Raw genomic sequence first — 24,104 nt, forward strand, 5'->3', positions numbered from 1 at the left:
GAGGGGAATTCCTGCAAATACAAAAGAGCGTGCCACGGATCAATGATTTTTCATTGTCTATTTACCGATTGTATGGGAATTTTCACGTATCGTCGACGTGTTAAATGTTCACCTCAGTAAAAATAGGATATATTATGTAAAGAAGTATTATTGTTTTACTTAATAGAAGGGGTATGTTATGATTGAAATCCAAATGACTTTGTACCAAATTTAACTAGTTTAACATTTGTACCTAAGGAATGGGTTGCCCTCTTTGCATAATGTTCAGAAAAATAATTGCAAAAGTATTAACTTTTCCCGAAAAGCATACATGGGGAGGATACGGTTCAGTCGAGGTATCTTTTGCATTTCTGGCAGGGAAGAATAAAAAAACTACGCATGTACTTTTCCGCCAACCTCCCATTGAAAAATTGAAGTATTTATTAGCAAAATGATGCGCATTGGGCTACTTCTATTGACATTACATATATTTTACCTGTGCCTCAGAATGCTCCATTGACGTCTAAATTCCAATTTTCTTTCGGGGGGAGAGAGGGGGGGGGGGGGGTTCATGTCGCTGTTTTAATCAGTCGGGTAAATTTTGAGTTTATATTTATCTATTTGGCACAATCTTGCCTCATAATGCACCACTTGACGTTAAGAACTGAATCAATTACTTTCACAAAAGTGCAGCCTTATACACGAAATAGTCGGGGGAAGTTTTATTATCCCTCCCAACTCCCCACCTTTGAAATCCTGTCCACGCCACTGTAATTAGCGAACCTCAACTTGTTTTCTTGAGGCCATCAACTAATAATCTTAGCTATTAAGCTTACCATGATAGATTAAATGTGGTCATGTTTGAAATATCTTCCTTGGGATGATGCAAATGTTACATAGGTCACCTCTATTAACGCATGCGATTGTAACACCTTGCCCTTTTTCACTAAGTCCATATTCAAAATAGTCAGGGACGTGCATATTTCAGCCCAGAGTTTGGACAATGTAAGCCCACATCATTTTAATCTATACTATATGGAATTGTTACCCACAGCTTCTTTATATTTGGCTCGGACTGAGAAGATGTCCCAAATAAACTTTAAGCCATTTCAAAACATTTTCAAACTGTCCGTACTTATTGTATCAATCAACCAGAACAAACTAAAAAAAATATCCTAATAAACACATGACGATGATCACACAGTGACAGTCTCGGTAAAATAGGACTGAGGTTGAGAACGGATCAGCCGTTTGATTGTTTGGTTTTTCATGCCCAGGTTCTTTCTTGGGTGACTTTGCTTCAAACCTGTTTTTATGCTGGGTGTAAGCAGGAAGTTCGGTTTTTGGTTTTTGGTATAAAAAGAATCCAAAAACTAAACTCTAGGGTTAGAAGGTATTTTTATAAACTCAACTTTTATGACTGCAAATGACCTTTGACCTCATGATGTTATTGAAATCTTAACCCCTAGTTTATGTCACAATTTCACCAAATCTGGTGAAAAGAAGCAGTAAAGGATCTGCGAGGAGAATCATAACATAGAAAAAATATTACTAACTGACCAACGGACAGACAAACGCATTACCATGACAACAGCTCAACTAGTGCAAAAAGTGCTGTATACCTGAAAGGGAAAACAATTATGTCCCATTCTCGAACCCCTGCCTCACTGTCCGGAAATGAAAAGAAAATAATAAAACATATAAAATTAATCAAAATTTGATATAGAAAATAAATTCATATTTCTTGATGAATTAATTTCTGTATTTAAAGTGAGTGCACCTTGAATTTGTAAGGTTGCTTCAAAAAATGATTTAAATAATTTCCTACCTCTGCGTCACTACTAGACCGTACGTGTGCAACTCCCCATCCCCCTTCCTCTCTTTACCCCTATATTCTCTCTTAAATAGAAAATTCTCTTCTAATGTCACACAGCAAACGTTATAATCTACTATTCTTGTTGTGAGTAACTGTCCGCCATTATGACTGTATTATTTTTTTTCAAAGTATCCTCGGAAACATTTTCAATAAGAGTAACAAGTGTGATCTATTACTCGTTACAACAACCATTTACTATTTAAAATAAAGAAGGTTCATTTTCTAATTTACTGACAGGGGATATAATACCTCAACCTGTCTTTAATAGAAAAAACAAAATAAAACAACAAATAGAATATTTTACATGTTTCTACAGACAGACGTTACATCTTAAGAGTAATAAAGAGGATGGTCGTGTCTGATGAGACTAGTAATCATGAATAATGCTTCACATATACAGAACAGAGCAGAAAGTGTCATTGAAGGCAGAAGTGTAAAGCTAAATATAATGAGATATCCTTAAATCAGTGTTGATGTCACTTTATGAATACAGGTGGAATCATCCATTACATTATATGCTCAACAGAGCTACGTCTTAGTTACTACTAGACCGTACGTGTAAAGCTTACACGAAGTATTTTTTGCAAGTTTGTCCTCCCTTTTCTTTTCTATCGATGTCAGACATCAAACGTTCTCGTCTACTGGCCGGTCTTCCTGACTGTACTGTACCATTCGGCCATCCTGAGTGTACTCTACCATGGAACCTCTATCGCGACGATCGACGTCTGCACCACATAACATGTAGATGAACTCGTTCTTGTCTGTGCAGACACTGTGAGGAATCCAGTCGCATTAATGGAGGTATGGTTTAGTGAATTCATACAGAGATAGCAAAAGCCACATCGATTACATATAGCTGATTAAACATGTGACCGTATATCAGATCATCAGTAAGTACATACACATCTCTTCTGTTAGTACCAACAATAGTATCTTTTGCACTGTACATTACGATAAGATGAATCAGTGTGGTCATGTGACGTATGTGCATTGTTTTGTCGATCTTATGCCTTTTTGGAAAGTACATTTTCTTTTGAACAATTGTTCCGAAAATCAAATCGCCCATGTGATATCAAGGGTTCACATGTCTTTTTATTATACTGGTTTTGAGCTACGGTTTAACACATGGTTAACTTTTACATAAATATGTTTCTGTTTTCTGCTACATGATATGTAGCAGCGTTGATAGCAGGTCATCTTTTATGAAATCGTGTCACGCCAAAAGCGTTTTATAGCACATAAAATCAAATTGAACAGCAATTCACATAATTCGTACCATATAGAGGGGTTTTGCCTGTTCTCAAAGTTGAAACTAACATGGATATGAATCAATTCATAATACAACATTACTGTATAACTCACTGCACATTCTAGGACAAAGCTTACACACTCTGCATGCGTCATAACTATAAAAGAAGGAATAATAATTTAAGACATCAAATTAAGTGTTAAAGGAGGTAACTAAGGTCAAAGGAATCATTTCTAAGAACACTCAAACCATATCCCTGCGAAGAAATATAGAATATCATAAAATCAAAACATCAAAGATGCAAAGTCTTCAGCTTAATCTTCTCTCTCATCTCTCTATTGTTTTGAGGCCAACACTCCATCAAATGCACATTTTAATAAGTTTATACCGTGATAGTAAATTAAAATATGGTATTAAATAAGTATAGATATATGAAGAGGAGTCATTCGACACAAGCTGACCAACACAGCTAAAACGCTTCCCTTAATCTAACGACGTGTAAAAACAACTCCCCAACCCCATTGTCCGTCTTCTTTAATCTTAAAAATTAAATCAACAATTACATGAAATGCAATAAACGCTCAAGTTACCAACAGAACGAAGTTCCGTTTGCTCTTTGTAATAGCATCAACATATTTCTGCTCAACGTCATGATGATTCACAACTATGAAATAAAATTTAACTTAGGAAATGCCAGAAATTGTGTGTATACATCAAGACAATGTACTAATTTATATAACACTAATGATTAGCTGATTGGTTTAACTTAGTGTTTTGTGTGTATCGAGTACTGTGAATTGTTGTTGTGTGTATTAAGAATTACGGAGGTGCAGTTTGCAGTGTATAAGAGGTATGTACAACAGTGCTCTTTTTCAATAATAAGTTTAAATAAGTTTTTATGTCTGTATCAGATACTGCGGGTATCGTGTATAGGTGTAGGTACAATCGGCGGTGTCCATGCCAATATACATCGATGCATTTTCAATCATTAGTTTGCATTATTTTTATCTGGGTATCAAATACGTTGGCTATGAAGTACCGGATTAGTACAACAAGCCCAATCAGCTGTGTATAATAACAATCGTTTTAATGCAGAAGAAAATACCCGTGAATACCATAAAGATATGGCAGATGATTAATATGTTTTAATATAATTGATAAACTGATTGACTTGGAGTTAATTATGTTGAATTTGTCATTATTTCAATAATTTATTATTGCTTTAGTGTATCCCTGTATTTAATAAAGTAATGTATCTGTACATTCTAGTCACTGCTTTAGTTTACATTCTAGGAGACCTCTCCTCCATTCACGGATTATTCTCGCAGACAACGTGGACGTGTAGAAGATTGAAATGCTCTCACTAAGTGAAACATCTCAACCAGGGAACTGCTAATTTAAGCTCACTACTTACAACCAGCTGCTGAAATATAAAAAATGAATATAATTCAAACTCGTGTTGCTTTTGGATATTATCTGTTGGAAAGGAAATAAGAAGCAGAAATATTCAAACAGATACAAATATGAACGTTTGTTATAGAAATGCAATAGTCGTATTTCTCGATGAAAACATTTCTGAATTTAGTTTAAATGCACCTTATAAGGTTTCTCTAGTTACACTCTTAAATATTCTTAATCTACGTCACTACTAGACCGTACGTGCACATTTTCCCTGAAGTCGATGTTGCTAATAAAAGTTTTTCCGTTCCATCCCTTTCTAGCGTTGTCACACAGCTAGCGTCATTATCTACTCTTCGTGTCAATATCTGTCGACCATCCTGACTGTATTGTACCAGGATACATCTCCGCTGATGTGAGGTGCCTGTAAACCATAACATGTATATGAACTCGTTCTTGTCTATGCAGACACTGTGAGAACTCCAGTCGTATCCACCGAGGTCTGGTTTGGTGAATTCATACATTAGCTTACTCTCTGATTCCTCCATGGTGACTGCATATGCTTTATCACTATAGTAGCAACATACAAGGAGATAACCTCTGTGTACAGTGATATCCAAAGCTCCATCGATTACATCTGGTAGGGTAATCATGTGACTGTAAATCAGCTTATCAGTAAATACATACACATCTCTGCTGTTAGTACCAACAATAATATGACTCGTCACAGAATCAGTCGTTACACACTTCACGTACCGATCAAATGGCCACTTGGTAATGACATCACGAATTTTCTTCTTGCTAAATGCACCCTCACGTACATCGTAAATGCCGATGTTGTCAGAGCTACACACTGTTATAACTTTGAACTCTGATAAAGAACAGCAATAACGCCATGCATTGAACATGCCCAAATCATTCTTAAGCTTATCTTGCCGTTGTATTTCCCCTTTCCTGTTGACCACAGTGATGTGCGAGTACCCTGTAGATGCCCTACCAGTCATGACGATGTGGCCATCTCCGCTGCTTGTAATACCACTGATCGACCAATGCGTAGCTTTGATTCCTGCAATATCAACAATTGACTCTTTATGCTGAGCAATCGTGACATTGTCTTTAAAAACATCCGTTATATCACTGATAAAGAAATCAGATAAAGATTCTAACTCTGGAAAGTCTTTTTTCATTTCTGCCATCAGAGGTTCACAGGCTGCTCTAATATCAGGAATACACTGAACGTCTGTCCAATTGTTTTTAGAAGCAAGAATAGATGAGGTCGTTGCTGTAAAGTTCACGTATCGTTGAAAAATCGTGTCATAGTAATCTGACATTTGTTTCAGTTTATCTTTATTTTGCTGAACACGCAGGTCTTTTGCTGTTATTAAATCCTTTAAGGAAACATTTAAGATATCAAGTTTTGTAATGAGTGGGCCCTCAGTTTCATCACATTTATGATTAAACTCTTCCTTCTCGTCGTCATATTGTCTTTTCACTTTCTTCCTGATTTTATCATATTTCTCTCTTACTTGGCTTAATTCCTTTTCCAAATTCATTGTAATGCGACCGTCTTTATCTCTTCTTCTGCTTTCTATATCCTCTAAACCTCTTTTTCGTACTTCAGTTCTTTCGTCAAGTTTATATTTAATCTTCTGCGTCTGTTTTTTGTGCTGATTTATCAACTTGTGTGTCTTTTTCTCGGCATTTTCGTTCAGCTTCTGCGTGGTAGTTTGAATTTTGTTTGCTAAGTCGTTTAGTTTGTCATTGTGCTTGTTTAGTTCAGCAAGTTTTGGTTTCAAAAATTCCCTTTCACTATTAGCTAGTTCAGATACGTCTTGTACGTCATGACCTTTGTGTTTACTATATATACAGACTATGCATACTGGTACATGTCGGCACGTACAGCAACATAACTGTGCTTTATTGTTTATGTGTATGTGGCACCTGGGATCTTCCGTAAGTGTCGATAGTTTCTCCAGTGTTAGGCTCCTGGTCTCAACATTATCCAATTTCAAAATGTGAGTTTGGTGTTCTGTAAACATTTTACTGTTCACGTGAACCATGTAACATGGATCACATAAGAAGTCTCTACACTTAAAACAGTATGCAAACACTTTTGTATTTTCTGAACAGCTCACACATTTCTTGACATTTTCATTTTCAAACAATTTTTGCAAGTTTACAAACTCAAGCATACTCTTCATATGAAAGTCGGTCTTGAAATCATCTACCCCATTTTCTGGTATGACATAACCCTGTTTACATAATGGACATTTAACCTTCCCATCTTGGCTCGTTTGAATAACTGTTTTTAAGCAATCCCTGCAAAATCGATGAAGACATGGTAACAGCTTCGGTTCTTTAAATTGATCCAAACAAACAGAACACAGAAAGAAGTTCTCTGCCAGGTCATTAAGTGGAGTTGTTGAGGCCATAGATGTGGTTCACGGGACTCTGCAATTTTTTTCAAATGAAATAGAAATTGACAAATAACCTGTAACTTTCCTCTTGTCATTAAATCACTGACGTGCGTATAAACTTGCCAAGAACTTTACGTTAAGAAACACGTTATGCTATGTTTTACTTCCTTTAGTTATATTTTGCCAAAAGTAATGAAAATATATGTTGGAAACTCAGTTCTTTTGTGAGTACAAATAACTTTCTTTTGGCCAAAACCATCAGCACCTCAAGTTGCTGAAGCCCAACCACTATGTGTACTGCGTTGTGGAAGACATGACCATGTCATTGTTTAAAAAATGTAATGAGGTTGTGTGGATGGTTAGTCGTTTGATGACACGATACAATATGTGTGGCCATTATAATAGAGTGATCTGCATTATGATAGCACAAACGAAACATCATTTGTAAATGAAGTTTCAATGGGATTATTAAAGGGGATTTAGGGGCCGATGGACTTAGAGAAACATCAGCCGTATTCATCAAAGGCGAAATTTTTCAATTCTTATTACATTATTTTACCCAGTTATTTTGCTAATTATAATAGAGTCATCTGAATTATGATAACACAAACGTAACATCAAATTTTGAGGACAAATCGATCTGTTTAATAACAGTGTTGTAGTTTACGGTAGAATACCTAATTCAAGTCGTTTAAAATTCGGTTTAAAAACAGTAAACGTTTCCTACTCTAATCAGGTTTCCTTTTTCGCAAATTCTATTGCTTTATTGCAGGTGCTGAATTATTGGGCAACCCATTTCGTGTAAATACCGCAACTTTTCAGCGAGTAATACCAAATTATTAGGCGATCAAGTTATATAGGACTAATGAATGCTATGTAAGAGATAAGTCAACAATATATGTATGAGATAATATTGGCTGCTGTCACCTTCATTTTGGTAAAAACATCAACAGTTTTCAAGCAATAAAAATATGCTTTAATATCAAATGCAATATTTCTTACAGTCTAGATGAAAAATTATACATTTAAAATTTGAAAAATTCAAATAATTGAAATTATGAAATTGAACTAAAATTGAAAAGAAAACAGTAAAATTGAAATAAAATTAAAAATTGAAAAAATGAAAAATTATACATGATATGTGAATACCTCAGCACCGAAATCAAATAAAGAGGATGTAGCCCACAAATGTTTGGTAACACTTCGTTATGAATAGACACATCTAAATTTCCCGATGTGCGGTAATTTACACAAATTGTAATAAAGTGTACATTTTCTCACACTTAAGTTATCAAGGGTATCAAGTCATTATAGACAGTTTATTGTTAATTAACATTAGGCAATTTTAAGTGCATTCTCACTGACATTTCTGCTACATATGATGAATGTTTATTTACGTTGTTATTGTAGTTTTACTTCAATAACGTCCTATTTACGACGTAAATTAAAAATGGCTGCACATGCTTTAAAATATTATCCCGTTATTTCAGCAATGAAACACTGTTATAATAAACGAACGGCCTGCCTCAATAATATGAAGTCAAAATATCTCCTTCACTTTACATTGTAATTTTCCAGTGTGCTCATGATTTATCCAGGAAACATAATTTCTTTCATTAATGTATCCGCCTGAATAATTTTATCCATGTTTTACAAGATTAACGTTTGTCTACAGCTACTGTGTATTATCAAGATTATCCGTCTATTTGATGGTTAGCAACAGTATCTTGTGTATTCATTACAAAATTACGCGTGCCTTGTGTAGTTACACCTATTAATATGTCGAAGTCAGTGGATGATCCTGCCCCTCCCATCCCCCAACACAAATACTGAACCCCAAAAACGAGAATGGTAAATAAATTGGCAAAGTAAAAATGTGTAGCCATGGTATATTTAATACTTGGTTGACAACTTGCTTTTATACCAGCGTGTGATATACTACCCATAAGGTTTCTTCTTTAGACATATTAAGTAAAGCACAACATTTCTCTGTACATGTTCAATTCAATTCATTGAATGACACTTCTAGTCAACGCTTCGCACATCATACTCACTTGATTGTCGTCATTAATATAGACAAAACATCTCAATTTGAGCTAATTAATAAAGATAAATAAGATACTTATGGGTACCTACCCGCATCTACTGCTATGCTCTTGTGAATGTTCGATATCGTTGTTATATACATGGATACAGCCATTTTGTAAATTGAGACACGTGCTTCCTACACCCGCCAACCCCTCCCCACCCCCGGTCAAACATCCTTCAGAAAACATCATCCAAATTGCTCACATGTTACAACATACACACGTTTGTAATTTTAGATATCTTTAATAAGTTGTATCCTCCATATCTGTAATTAAACTCATATTTCTGAAATTTTTAATTCAATGTTAAAATGGTTTTACATACGCACGCCAAAGTGGTATACAACATATGAAGTTACAATAATGATAGCACCTTACATATAACCCGATATAGACACGCCACTGTGCTAAAGAGGAAGGACTCCATTAAACACCATCATTTTTTCATGAAAATATCCACGTGTTAACACTATTATCCATGCATTGTACAGTATCAACTAGTCAACGCACAATTTCTGTATATAACAACTTAGTGTCTATAATATCCGTATATAGTGCATAATACCAACAGCACTGCTTCCGCTTAATGCAAACTGAATTTACGCACCATATAATCTGTATACTGCTGTAGTGTCTTAAAAATCATCGTTATATACAGCTACAACTAAATTATCCATGTATTACAGCAATATATTTTTTTTATTACTGATTGGAAGACATGAACTGTTTTTCTTGTTGCAATCAGAGTCTATCCCTTACCGTTAACTATTTATGTTCACGCTAATTGCACCACCCCCCATTCGAAAATGTAAGATCCCTTGATTGATTAACATGTAGGGGCTGAACCTTTATGGAAGGACCGAATGCGAATGAAGGATAAAGGAAGGAGAAGGATACATTAAGGATAAATGAAGGTATGCGGTACTTGGGTCATAAAAACATACTCTCATATGTAGGGCTGCTGGGGTTCCTTCCTCAGCAAAAGAAAACCCAATATACGTCTAATGGTATGTTGTGAGTCATATTAAGACTAAAAATAGGTCTATGTTTAGCTGTAAACATAAATGTTTGCTCAATAAAATACGGTCGAACATCATAGCAATGGGCACACCCCTTCACGAACGTCACTGCATAAGTTGGAGTTAACGATTAACTCCTATTTTACCGTTATAAGCAGGTTATTTATACCAAACCCCTTTTATAACTTTCACCTCTTTTATGTCTAGTTTCTACCCGAAAAGATGCTTGTAGTAGAAAATATGTAATTCCCGTTTATAGAAAATCTTGAACACACTGTTTGTATGAACATTTTACCTATATTTACTCAATATTAATCACCTTGATCGCACTTCTAAATATGTTTTCTGCTAAAAGAGAACGTTTAATGAACGATTTACAGGCTAACTGAATTATATTCAACCTTCAGCATTTAATACTCAAAGGTATATAATTATAATTTCACCTACTCACATCTTTCCAAAATTATTAGTCTTTTCTGTTGATACAAATCTTGTCTTGATTTTGTATATCACGTATATATTTTAAACAAACCCCACAGCAGACTGGTTATACCCTTCCAATGAAGGCTAACTGTCCCATGTAAGTACAGTATGACTGTAGTTTCGTTTCATCGTCTACCGTGTAAATTAAGTGACTGTTAATTGTGGTTTCCTTCGTAAAACATTTGGTCCTATTCAACCCTTAATGTCTTTAACCACATAGATGTGATGTTGCATTAGTCTAGAACACTTTAAAGTTCCTCCAATTATGTTTTGAAAGAAAATCCACTAGAGAGCCTTTGTAAGAGAGTGTGTAAAATTAATTTGGCCTGGCGTTTCGATTCTAGCAGAACCTTCTTCAGAGGCTAAATGAAGATTACACAATTATTGAAATGAAACTTTTCCCAATGATGATCAATCAAAGAAAGGTACTAAAATTATATTCAAATTTGGACTAATACTGAAGTTACCAGATTCATTCTGTTGACATTCTATCAGAAATTAGGGATTTTCAAGTCATCAAATTGAGGAAAACCGTTCTACACCATCATGATTGAAATATGTTTAATATGGCTGCTGCAGGCAGTTCAAACATAAACCCTAGTCTAGTAAAATTCCATAACGCGCTTCAATATTGAATACAATACAATGAATACAATGGAACCCAATGTAGAGACTGCCAATGAGCAAATACTTACTAGCCATTGCATATATCGAACGATTTTTATTTCATGGCAAATGGCCAATGGAAGACATTAACAAATATATTGCAGTAAATGCTCACTTACCTAATTTCTATCGTAAAGATCTCAAACAAAGGTTGGTGTCAAAACGAATGTGCTTCAAAACAAAATAACTGCAACATCTTTTTCTTGTATGAATAACCGGTGTCGCGTTTAACATGATGCTATACTGTACGCTGTGTATATGCAAGTATAGTACAATAAAATACGGCCTGTAGCGACGTATTACAAAATAATCACCGAGGTCACGATCTGTAGAAGTTATCAACATAGAATTCCTGCGAAAACTAAAGAACGTGCCACGGAACAATGATTTTTCATAGTCAATTTACCGATTGTGTGAGAATTTTCACGTTTCGTCGACGTGTTACATTTTCATTTCAGTTTTCAAAGGTAATATTCTGTAAAGTATTATTGGTTAATATTTAAGAAGGGAACAGTTTATGATTTTAAAGCAAATCTGCTGTGTACCAATTTTCTCCAGTTGAACATTTGCAGCAAAAAAATGGGTTTGCCTACTTTGCATAATTTCGGACAAAATTGCCAAATAAATACCATTTCCCGTAATGCTTTAAAGCTTCACGATGTTGCATATAACATTATAATTCTGCTTAGTTTTTGGGGGTGGGGGTTGTGGGGTTACGGTTCATTCGGGGGATTTTCGCATCTCGGCCTGGGAAGAATTGGACTATACTACTACGTATTTACCTTCCCTCCAACCTCCCTTTGAAGCCTCAAAGTATGTATTAGCAAAACGATGCCTTCAGGGCTACTTCTATTGACATAATTTTTAGTCTAAATATACCTCAGAATGCACCGTTTGACGTTTAAATTTCCATTTTCTTTCAGGATGAAAGGAGGGGTAAGGTGGAGGGGTTGAGGGGAAATTTAAAGTTGCTTTCATAATCATTCGGGGAATTTGAGTTGATTTTCATTTATTTAGCTCAATCTTGCCTCAGAATGCACCGTTTGACGTTAGGAACTGAATCAATTTCTTCCAAAAACGTTCATCCCTATACCCGAAACAGTCGAGGGAATTTGTATTCCTCCCTCCTAACTTCCCACCTTTGAAATCCTGTCCACGCCACTGTACTAAGCGAGCCTCATCTTGTTTTCTTGAGGTCATCAAATGAAAAGCTTAGCTTACAATGTTAGATTAATGTTGCTCACGTTTTGAAAAAAAACCTTGGATGGTGCAGATGTTACATAGGTCACCTCTCTTAGCGCCTTGCCCCTTTTCACTAAGTCCATCTTCAACAACAATCAGGGACGTGCATATTTCAGCCCAGAGTTTGGACAATATACACCTACAACATTCTATCTTTACTACATGGAATGGTTGCCCACAGCTTTTTTAATGTGGCTCGTACTGAGAAGATGTCCCAAATAAACTTTAAGACATTTCAAAACATTTCCAAAATGTCCGTACCTGTTGTATCAATCAACCAGAACAAACTGAATAACTTTATTCTAATACACACCTGACGATAATCACACAGTGACAGTCTCGTTGCAATGGGACTGACGTTGAAAACGGATCAGTCGTTTACTTGTTTGATTTTTCGTGCCCAGGTTCTTTTTGAGTGACTTTTCTTCTAACGCTTTTGATGCTGCATGTAAGCAGGAAGTTCGGTTTTCGGTTGATTCTTTTTATAACGCGGTAATTTTAAAGATCACCAGTATTGCCCTTAAAATATGCAAGAAACTCAAATAATTTTCCACGTTTCTGTATTGTATTGCCTCTGTAAAATAGATACCCATCCTGAAATATTGAATCATTTGTTAATCATATCAAAATAGCTAGGAAACATTTAGAGGATCAAAGCCTCTTGAGAAAGTACTTTTAAAACCTTCTACTTAATTTTGAGTTTGCCCAAATTTATGGACAATACTGATAACTTTAAATAATTTACAAAGGAAAATCCAGTTTGAAGTTAAATATAAGAATATGCTCATGTGTCCCATCTTCTGGGAGATTGTTTGTTTGTTATATATATATATATATATATATATATATATATATATATATATATATATATACCTACGGGATATCTTAGTTCGAGCATCCTTTCGGGATGACACCCCATTAGGGGAAAGCAAAACAGAAACTACAGGATCATCGCCCTGTACACAAAATTGCAAAACGTGCTTACTTGTCGATTCGACCGGGGCCTTTCAGAGCAACCAAACCAAACGCACGTTCCAAATTCGGCACAAAATTAACTGCCTATCCAAAAAAGTCATTTACCTCATCTACTGCAATATTTGTAACTTACAATACATTGGAGAGTCAAAAAACACTCTTAGAATGAGAATGACACAACATAGATCGGCGATCAAAACAAAAAAGATCTACCAACCTGTTGCAAAACACTTCAATCTTCAAAATCATTCAATTGAGAATTTGCGTGTTATTGCCATTGACCAGAACGATTCTTGGACAGATAAATCTAGGAAAGCGAAAGAAAATTTCTGGGAACTAAACCTAAAGACCACGGCACCATTCGGTTTAAACATCAGAAACGATTTGCCGTTCCAGATAAACCAAAACAATTCCTTTACAATTACGACGGAATCGGATTAAAATAATCCGACGCGGATTAAAATAATCCGAATTTCTAAAACTTCTGAACAGAAATCAGTAAGTCGCTTTGCCCTTACAACCATGCCGACATCTCCTCTATAAAACAGTTTCATTTCCTGCTACTCCTTGTCACTTTCGGTGATCATGCACTGAAGAAGATTTAGTTTTGCTCGAAAGCTCTGCAAAAACCAAACATTGGCTGTTTTACTTCCAATCACTTACCTAATTCAATTATTGTATCTCACTCGAGATCCAGCTTTTCTCTAAATGCAGCATAGTTGTTTAACAGTTTTCCGTTATTTATATATATATATATATATATATATATACATATATATATATATATATATATATATATATACTTACTCTGTGATTCCTCCATGGTGACTGCATATGGTCTATCACATGAGTTGCTACAGACCAGGAGACTACGTCTATGTACAGTGATATCATGCGATGCATCAATACAATCTAGTAGATGCGAACATGTGACTCTAAATGTCGATTTCATATCTCCAACTAGCTGTCATAATTTTAAGCTCAGATAACAGACAGCAGTAACGTCAACGTTTGGTGACGTCATTGACGTCATTTTACACCTTTCCCAATCAAACCACTTCACTGAGTGAAAAACACTCCACAAACATCATTGTTGAACAAGTAATTTCACCTAATTACCCAAATCACCATAGACTATTTTGGAGCTGAGGTTGAAACATTAAGTGCGTCTTTGCGTGTGTTTCTTAATATTCTGAAACCTATAAGCCACCCAGACATACCCGATTATTCACAATGAATGCAGGTGCATTAGTCTTACGCAGATCACGCATTATTTTTGGTTATTTTGGTTCGATCGTTTCGAAGAAGACAATCTGTGTTATTATTTTTTAAATACGAACAACAAAGTATCCTCGCAAACATTTTCAATAAGATTAAAAAGTGTGATCTATTATTCGTTACAACAACCATTTACTATTCAAAATAAAGTAGGTTCATATCCTAATTTCCTGACAGGAGATATAATACCTCAACCTGTCATTAATAGAAAACATAATAAAACAACAAATGGAATATTACATATCTGATTCTACAGACAGACGTCACATCTTAAGAGTAATAAAGAGGATGGTCGTGTCTGAGGAGACTAGTAATCATGAATAATGCTTCACATATACAGAACAGAGCAGAAAGTGTCATTGAAGGCAGAAGTGTAAAGCTAAATATAATGAGATATCCTTAAATCAGTGTTGATGTCACTTTATGAATACAGGTGGAATCATTCATTCCATTATATGCTCAACAGAGCTACGTCTTAGTTACTACTAGACCGTACGTGTAAAGCTTCCACGAAGTATTTGTTGCAAGTTTTTCCGCCCTATTCTTTTCTAGTGATGTCACACATCAAACGTTCTCGTCTACTGGTCTTCCTGATAGTACCTGTCGGCCATCCTGACTGTACTGTACCAGAATACCTCTATCGCGACGATCGACGTCTGCATCACATAACATGTAGATGAACTCGTTCTTGTCTCTGCAGACACTGTGAGGAATCCAGTCGCATCGGCAGAGATATGGTTTAGTGAATCCATACTTTAGCTTACTCTCTGATTCCATGGTGACCGTATATGCTCTATCACTACCGTTGCATCAGACAGTGAGATAACCTCTATGTAAAGTGATAGCAAAAGCCACATCGAATACATACAGCTGATTAAAGATGTGACTGTACTTCAGATCATCAGTAAGCACATACACGTTTCTTCTGTTAGTACCGACAATAATATGATTATTCACATGATCAGTAGTTACACAACTCACGTACCGATCATATGGCCACCTTTTAATGACGTTACGAATGTTCTTCTTGCTATATGCACATCACGTACATCGTAAATGCCGATGTCAGGCTTACAAACTCATCTAACTTTGACCTCTGATAAAGAACAGCAGTAACTTTGAACTCATTCCTTTTTCTCATACGTAACTAAGTAGACTTTATCTCTAAGTAGAATTTTTATCTGACCCTCCGTCTCGTTACTTTCTGTTACACTACAACGCTTCGCTACAACGTGTTGAACTACTGTATCCTTGCCTACCATTCAGCTACATCAGTACTGCAAGTAAGTGACGACTTGAGGTCTAGGCTATTAATGTTGTTTTGGGGAATGCAGCTTTGTAAATAAACTCCAGTTTTAAGGTAAACGTCATGTCATGTTTTGAGGAATAACGTGTGAAAGAATCACTATCCTTATTTAAGACCTAACAGGTCTAGGTTAATTTTGTATTAATATGACTAGACCAAGACCATTTTATTTATATTGATAATTAACAAAAATGTGGCAACTTCCAAAGTAGACAATATGCATATCTTTACAGAGTTACTTAACGTTGGACAGGTGTTTTCCTTCACTTTTTAATCGATTCCATATAATTAAACATTTTAATAGTAGTTGAAGATTCCACATCAATTTAAAATATCCTCAATAGGTAGTTCTTAGTTAATGTTAATTTTGAAATAATTAAAGTCCCTGGTCCTGCTTGCAAATATATAACCCTTCATTTAACAGTTAAATTAACCCCAAAATATAAAATCAAAGAAGTCACCTTGCAAAAGGTAGGTATTATTGTAAACTACTTAAAAGCATCTACCACATTGATAGTGGAAGTTTCTCTTATGTGTTAATATAAACCACACACGAATTGTGATGTTTATTTTAATTTTCTTTGCAATCATTGTTTTTTTCTCTCTGATCTCTCTGACATCTCTGACAAATCCTAACAATTGCAGTTCAGAAAGGTCGTTATACGATAAGCACCGGCACTCACCTCTGTTGCGCCCTATGCCAAGGAAACACGGCAGCTGACGCGTACCAGAGAAAAGAAAGGGTTTGTGTGTGAAAGATAGATATTGGTCATCTTTACTTTTAAAGATCCTACAATCACTAGAATTCACAGAGGAAAAAGATAACAAACAACATTGTTTTTGAATGGTGATTACAACTTATCACAATGTATTATATCTTTTTTTCTATTAAATATATTTACGGTTAAAGTTCAACAAGGTATCTGTGTGAAGTAAGGGTGTTCCTTTTCAAGACGTGCAACAGTGAGCTCTAGCTGCAATGCTTTGAGGCGAGAAAATTCTACAAGAGTGATGTTGTGGATCGGACAGAATCTGAGCTTTATTGTAACACTTATAAGGCACTTCTATTTCTCTCAACATATACATACAGAACAGTCACACATGAAACATGATAAAAAAATATTTTTACATGACGACAGCTTTTAGCTGTACGGTCATAAATAATCCTGTGCCATCAAGAAAGGAGTTGGTGGTGTGTGTCAGTGTGTGTAGGGGTGTGGGGGTTGCCTGTTCTTTTACTTTAAACTACCATGGATATGAATCAATGCACAATACAACATTACTGTATAACTCACTGCACATTATAGCACAAAGATTAAACAATCTGCATGCATCATACTTATAAAAGAAGGAATTAGAATTTAAGACATTAAATTTAGTGTTAAAGGAACGAATATAGGTCATAGGAATCAAGTCTACGAACACTCAAACTTTATCCTTGCGAAAAAATATGGAATATCATGAAATCAAATTATCAATGATACAAAGCCTTCAGCTTAATCTTCTCTCTCATCGCCGTCTTGTTTGTGAGGTCACCACTCCATCAAATGCACATTTTAATAAGCTTATGCCGTGCTAGTTAGAAATAAATTAAAATATGATATAACAAAGGTATAGATATAGGAAAAAAGCGTCATTGTCACTCCAAAATATTCGACACAAGCTTTCCAATACAACTAAACCTATTTCCTCAATCTAACGACGTGTAACAACAACTCCCTAACCCCAATGTCCGTCCTCTTTAATCTTAAAAAATAAAAAATAAATAGAAAATGGATGAAATGCAATAAACAATAAAGTTACAAACTTAACGAAGTTCTTTTTGCTTTCTGTCAAAGCATCAACACATTTCTGCTCAACGTCATAATGATTCACATATATGTTATAAAAGTTAACTTAGTGAATGCCAGAAATTTTGTGTATACATCAAGAACTACTGATAATATGTGCTGATTTAAATAATACTAATGATCAGCTGATTAGTTTAACTTAGTGTTGCGTGTATATCGAGTACTTTGAATTGTTTCTGTGTGCATTAAGAACCACGGAGGTGCAGTTAGAATTGTATAAGCGGTATGTACAACAGTGGTCTTTTTCAATAATAAGTATAAATAAGTTTTTGTGTCTCTATGAGATACTGCTGATGTCGTGTTTAGGTGAAGGTACAATCGGCGGTGTCCATGCCTATATAAATCGATGCATTTTCAATAATTAGCTTGCATTATTTGTTATGTGGGTATCAAATACTTTGGCTATGATATACCGGTTTAGTACAAGCACAAACAGCTGTGTAAAGTAACACTCGTCTTAAAGCAGAAGATAATTCCCGTGGAGGCCAGAAAGAAAAGCCAGATGATGAATATGTTTTAATAGAATTGATAAACTGTCTGACTTTGAATTAATTATGAGCTGAATTTGTCATCATTTCAATTAATTTATCATTGTTTTAGTATATCCCTGTATTTAATGCAAACATATCTGTATCTCGATTAGTACATTCTAGTCCCTGCCATACTTCCGACGTGTAGAAGAGTGAAATGCTCTCACTATGTGAAATATCTCAACCATGGAACTACTACTTTAACTTCACTACTTAAAACCAGCTGCTTAAATATAGAAATGAATATAATTCATACTCATGTTGTTTTTGGATATCATCCGTTGGAATGGAAATAGGAAGCAGAAATAACCAAACAAATATAATAATCAAACGTTTGTTATAGTAAATGTAAGAGTCGTATTTCTCGATGAACAAATTTATGAATTAAGTTTAAATGCACCTTCTAAGGTTCTGTCTAGTTATACGTTGAAATATTTTCCTTAATCTACGTCACTACTAGACCGTATGTGTACAGCATTCTTGAAGCCGATGTTGCTAATAAAAGTTTTTCCGTCCCATCCTTTTCTAGCGTTGCCAAACAGTGAGCGTCATCAGGTACTTTTCTTTTCAATAACTGTCGACCATCCTGACTGTATTGTACCAGCATACATCTCTCCTCATATGAACTCCATAACATGTATATGAAATCGTTCTTGTCTGTACAGACACTGTAAGAACTCCAGTCGCATCCTTCGAGATCTGGTTTGGTGAATGTATACATTAGTTTACTCTCTGATTCCTCCATGGTGACTGCATATGCTTTACCACTATTGTAGCAACAGACAAGGAGATTACCTCTATGCACAGTGATATCAAAAGCTCCATCGATTACATCTGGTAGGGTAATCTTGTGACTGTAAATTAACTGATCAGTAAATATATAAACATCTCTGCTGTTTGTACCGACAATAATATGATTCTTCACAGGATCAGTAGTTACACAACTCACGTACTGATCAGATGGCCACCTAGTAATGACATCACGAATATTCTTCTTGCTATATGCACCATCACGTACATCGTAAATGCCGATGTTGTCAGACTTACCAACAGTTATAACTTTGAACTCTGATAACAGGCAGCAGCGACGATATACATTGAAAATGCCCCTATCATTCTTGAGCTTATTCTGCAGTTGTATTTCTCCTTTCATGTTGACCACAGTGATGTGCGAGTACCCTTTAAGTGCCCTACCAGTTATGACGATATTGCCAACTCCGCTGCTTGTAATACCATTGATCCACCAACGTTTAGCTTTGATTTCTGCAACAACAACAACTGACTCTTCATACTGAGCAATCATGACGTTGTCTTTAAAAACATCAGTTAAATCACTGATAAAGAAATCAGATAAAGATTCTAACTCTGGATATTCTTTTCCAATTTCTTCTATGAGAGGTTCACATGCTGCTCTAATATCAGGGATACACTGAGCGTATGTCCAATCGTCTTGAGAAGCAAGAATAGATGAGGTCGTTGCTGTAAAGTTCTCGTAAAGTTTGATAATCGTGTCACAATAATCTGACATTTCTTTCAGCTCATCTTTATTTGTTTTTAAACGCAAATCTTTGATTGTTATTAAATCCTTTAAGCAGACATTTAAGCTATCAAGTTTGCTAATGAGTGCTTGCTCAGTTTTATCACATTTCTGATTAAATTCTTCGTAATCGTCGTCATATTGTCTTTTCACTTTTTTCCTAATTTTATCATATTTCTCTCTTACTTGGTTTAATTCCTCTTCTAAAGTAATGGTAATCTGATCGTCTTGATCTCTTCCTCTGCTTTCTATATCCTTTAAGCCTCTGTTTCGTACTTCCGTACATTCGTCAAGTTTATCATTAATCTTCTTCGTCTGTTTCTTGTGCTGATCTATCAACTTTTGTGTCTTTTTCTCGGCATTTTCGTTTAGCTTCTGCGTCGCAGTTTCAATTTTGTTTGGTAAGTCGTATAGTTTGTCTCTGTGCTTGTTTAGTTCCGCAAGTTTTGGTTTCAAAACTTTTCTTTCACGTTTTGCTAGTTCAGATACGTCTTGTAGGTCATGACCTTTGTGTTTACTATATATACAGACTATGCATGCTGGTACATGTCGGCAAGTACAGCAACATAGCTGTGCCTCTTTTTTTCATGTGTATATGGCACTTGGGATCTTCCGTAAGTGTCGATAGTTTTTCCAGTGTAAGGTTCCTGGCCACAACATTATCCAATTTCAAAATGTGAGTTTGGTGATCTGTAAACATTTTACTTTTCACGTGAACCATGTAACATGGATCACATAAGAAGTCTCTACACTTAAAGCAGTATGCAAACACTTTTGTATTTTCCGAACAACTCACACATTGTTTTACATTTTCATTTTCAAACAAGTTTTGCAAATTTACAAACTCAAGCATACTCTTCATATGAAAGTCAGTCTTGAAATCATCTACCCCATCTTCTGGTATGACATAATCCTGTTGACATAATGGACATTTAACCGTCCCATCTTGGCTGGCTTGAATAACTCTTTTTAAGCAATCCCTGCAATATCGATGAAGACATGGTAACAGCTTAGGTTCTTTAAACTGATTTAAACAAACAGAACACAGAAAGAAGTTCTCTGTCAGGTCTCTGAGAGGAGTTGCCGAGGCCATAGTCTGAATCACGGGATTCTGTATCAAATAATATAAAAATTTACACATCAGTGATGTAATTTTCCTATTCTAATCAAATTATTATCGAGCGTTTAAATTTGCCAAGGACTTTACGTTAAGGGAAACATTTAAACTCGTTTTTTTTTCTCTTGTTTTATTATGCTTAAAGTAATTTGTTTGAAACTCAGTTCTTTCATGGATACAAATAATTTTCTTTTAGCCAAAACTGTCAGCACCTTAAGTTTAAGAATAACCACCCTGCACCTGTCCACGGGGATCTTTATAACACAGATCATGTGTACGTCGTTGTGGAAGACTTTAAGATGTCATTTGTAAACAAAAATTGTTATATGTTTTGTGGATGGATAGATATTGACGGCACGAAACAACTTTGTGTGACAATTTTAATAGAGTGATCTGCTTTATGATAGCATAAAACTAACATCATTTGTAAATGAAGTTGCAAGGAGATTATTGTCAGTTTTAAAAGGGATTTAGGGTCTGATGGTCATTGGGAAACATCATCAGTCTTTACGAATCGCGAAGCTTTTCAATTCTTATGACATTATTTCCCCAGTTTCTCTTTGCTATTCAAAATACTTCCTTTCAGGATGAGGACAAATAATGGGTACCAAGGCATTATAGACAGTTTATTCTTAAATAACATTATCCAAATTTCAGTTCATTCTCAATGTTATTTTGCTACCAATGGTGAATGTTTTTTTTGACGATGTTATGTTATTTTTACTACAACAAGTTATATTCAACCTTCAACATTTAATACAGATATATAATAATACTTTTCACTTACTTTCATTTTTGTAAATTGCTAAGTATTTGAGTTGATGCAAATCTTGCTTTGATTTTATTGATCACGTATTTATTGTACATAAACCCTACAGCAGACTGGCTATACCCGTCAAATGAAGAATCATGCACTGCCCCGTGTACTTAGTTGTGATTTCCCTCGTAAAACATTTGATTTTATTCAACCCTTCAATATGTCTTCAACCAGATAAATGTGAGGTAAGATTAGCCTAGAATACTTCAACGTTTGTTTCAATTATGTTTCGAAATGAAAGTTTGCCCACCTATGATCAACACAAGAAAGGTGCTTAAATTCAAATTTGGACTTATACTGTTTCAATTTTCAATAGTTACTAGATTCATTCAGTTGAGATTCTATTAGAAATCAATGATTTTCAATGCATCAAATTGCAGAAAGCTGTTCCGCACCATCATAATTGAAATGTTTTAGTATGACAGCTGCAGGCACTACAAACAGGAACCCTAGTCTAGTAAATTCCATAACGCGCTACAGTATAGTAAACGGCCGTTACAATGGAACCCAACGTACAGACTCCCAATGAGGATCTACTTGCTAGCAAGTGCATATATCGAACGATTTCTGTTTCATGGCAATGAAAGACATTAGAAAATATATTGGAGTGAATGCTCACTTACCTTATTCTATTCGTAAAGATCTCAAACACAGAGGCTGGTCTTAAAACTAATGCATGTGCCTCAAAACAAAATAACTGCAACAAAACACAGTTAACAATACTTTTTCTTGTATGAATTACCGGTGTCACGTTTCACATAACGTTATACTGTACTCTGTGTATGCAAGTATATTACAACTCAATACGGCCTGTAGCGACGTGTTACAAAATTATCACTGAGGTCACGATCAAAGTAAGTTATCAACATAGAGCGGAAAGCTAGTTTTTTATGCAGGTAGGTTCGTACTATTGTGTATATTGAATAGCCAATCACAGCCAAGTTCATTTTGACGTCATCAAATATGACAAGGAAAGCATGAAACACTTAATATTTAAAGTCGATAAGTTCAACCTGACGTGCTAGCCTGAGCATGAAACACTTAATATTTAAAGTCGATAAGTTCAACCTGACAAGCTAACCTGATGCAACAACAATGCTGCAGTAATCTCTAGCGAAGCTATTCCTTTAGCTTTAGCCATACACCGACTAAATTTTTAGTTTTTTAATATGAAATCTGTGTTCTTTCCAAATTTTGGAAACCTGGTAAGAATTCTTTGCCACAAATTTCCTATCTTAGTGATCTTCTTAACGTATCTTTGTGCATACGAATTGTTCAGGGAGTAGTTTTGCGAAATTTGCAGTTGACACAAAGTATTATTACTTAGACAGTCATTGAAAATTGAAATAATAACAGACCTACAAATTGTATCATTTAAAGGCTACTAGGTTAGGCCTAATAATCATTATTCTAAGTTTTGCCTTCACAGCTTCAGTGACACACATTACAAAAGATCTAGCATTTATCTAAGAAAGAATCAGAGGAACATTTTTTCTTGTTGTATGTGATGTGTTGAAGACAATACTGTATTTGTATTGAGTTCACAGTAAAGGTTGCACTTGGGAAGTTATAAAAATGCGAAGAAATGAAAAAGATTTCTGAACAAAAAATGCTTGGTTTGGGAGAAAATAAAAGATAAAAACGAGCTAATGACAACAACAACAATTTTCGGCAGATGTGAGATTCGAGCTCACAATGCTCATACAGCATCAGATTGACATTGTTTACAAATCTTACTGCTTTAGAGCGAGTGACACGTGCATATTTGATGACGTCAAAATGAACTTGGCTGTGATTGGCTATTCAATATACACAATGGTACGAACCTACCTGCATTAAAAAAACTCGCGAGCGGGAATTCCTGCAAAAACAAAAAGGCTTGCCAAAGATCAATGATTTTTTTATTGTCTATTTACCGATTGTATGGGAATTTTCACGTATCGTCGACGTGTTATATGTTCATTTCAGATCGAAAAGGTGATATTCTGTAAAGTATTATTGGTTAAAATTTTGGAAGGGAACATTTTATGATTTAAAATGCAAAACGATTGTGTTCAAAATGTCTCTAGTTAAAAATTTGCACCAAAAGAACGGGTCTGCCTTCTTTGATAATTTCAGACAAAAGTTTCCAAATATGTACCTTTTCCCGTAATGCTTAAATGTTTCACACTGTTAAATTTACCAAAATATAACATTATAATTCTGCTTAGTTTCTGAAAACTTTCGATTCCCAAAACAGGCTTGGTGAGAGGACGAATAATTAGTCCGCACAAATTTC

General features: G+C 35.2%; 2 protein-coding genes across 2 annotated transcripts; both read right to left on the bottom strand.

Annotated features, from left to right (window-relative positions):
- Nucleotides 1-1,302: 1,302 nt before the first annotated feature.
- LOC139984061 (uncharacterized) lies at nt 1,303-22,669 on the bottom strand. The gene is made up of 3 exons (XM_071997733.1): nt 22,510-22,669; nt 11,294-11,347; nt 1,303-6,953 (listed from the first exon to the last, which is right to left on the bottom strand). The coding sequence occupies exon 3, from the start codon at nt 6,932-6,934 to the stop codon at nt 4,742-4,744; it is 2,193 nt and encodes a 730-aa protein (XP_071853834.1). The 5' UTR covers nt 6,935-6,953; nt 11,294-11,347; nt 22,510-22,669; the 3' UTR covers nt 1,303-4,741.
- On the bottom strand, nt 16,558-22,592 carry LOC139984064 (uncharacterized). Its single transcript, XM_071997741.1, has 2 exons — nt 22,450-22,592; nt 16,558-21,003 (listed from the first exon to the last, which is right to left on the bottom strand). Exon 2 carries the CDS (start codon nt 19,881-19,883, stop codon nt 18,801-18,803), a length of 1,083 nt encoding a protein of 360 aa, XP_071853842.1. The 5' UTR covers nt 19,884-21,003; nt 22,450-22,592; the 3' UTR covers nt 16,558-18,800.
- Nucleotides 22,670-24,104: the final 1,435 nt, after the last annotated feature.

This window comes from Apostichopus japonicus, chromosome 17 (genome assembly GCF_037975245.1).
Source record: "Apostichopus japonicus isolate 1M-3 chromosome 17, ASM3797524v1, whole genome shotgun sequence".
NCBI lineage: Eukaryota > Metazoa > Echinodermata > Holothuroidea > Aspidochirotida > Stichopodidae > Apostichopus > Apostichopus japonicus.

Bases quoted from the DNA above. Each gene is read 5' to 3' on its own strand.
- LOC139984061 (XM_071997733.1), bottom strand. From the start codon at position 6,934: ATGGCCTCAACAACTCCACTTAATGACCTGGCAGAGAACTTCTTTCTG.
- LOC139984064 (XM_071997741.1), bottom strand. From the start codon at position 19,883: ATGTCAGATTATTGTGACACGATTATCAAACTTTACGAGAACTTTACA.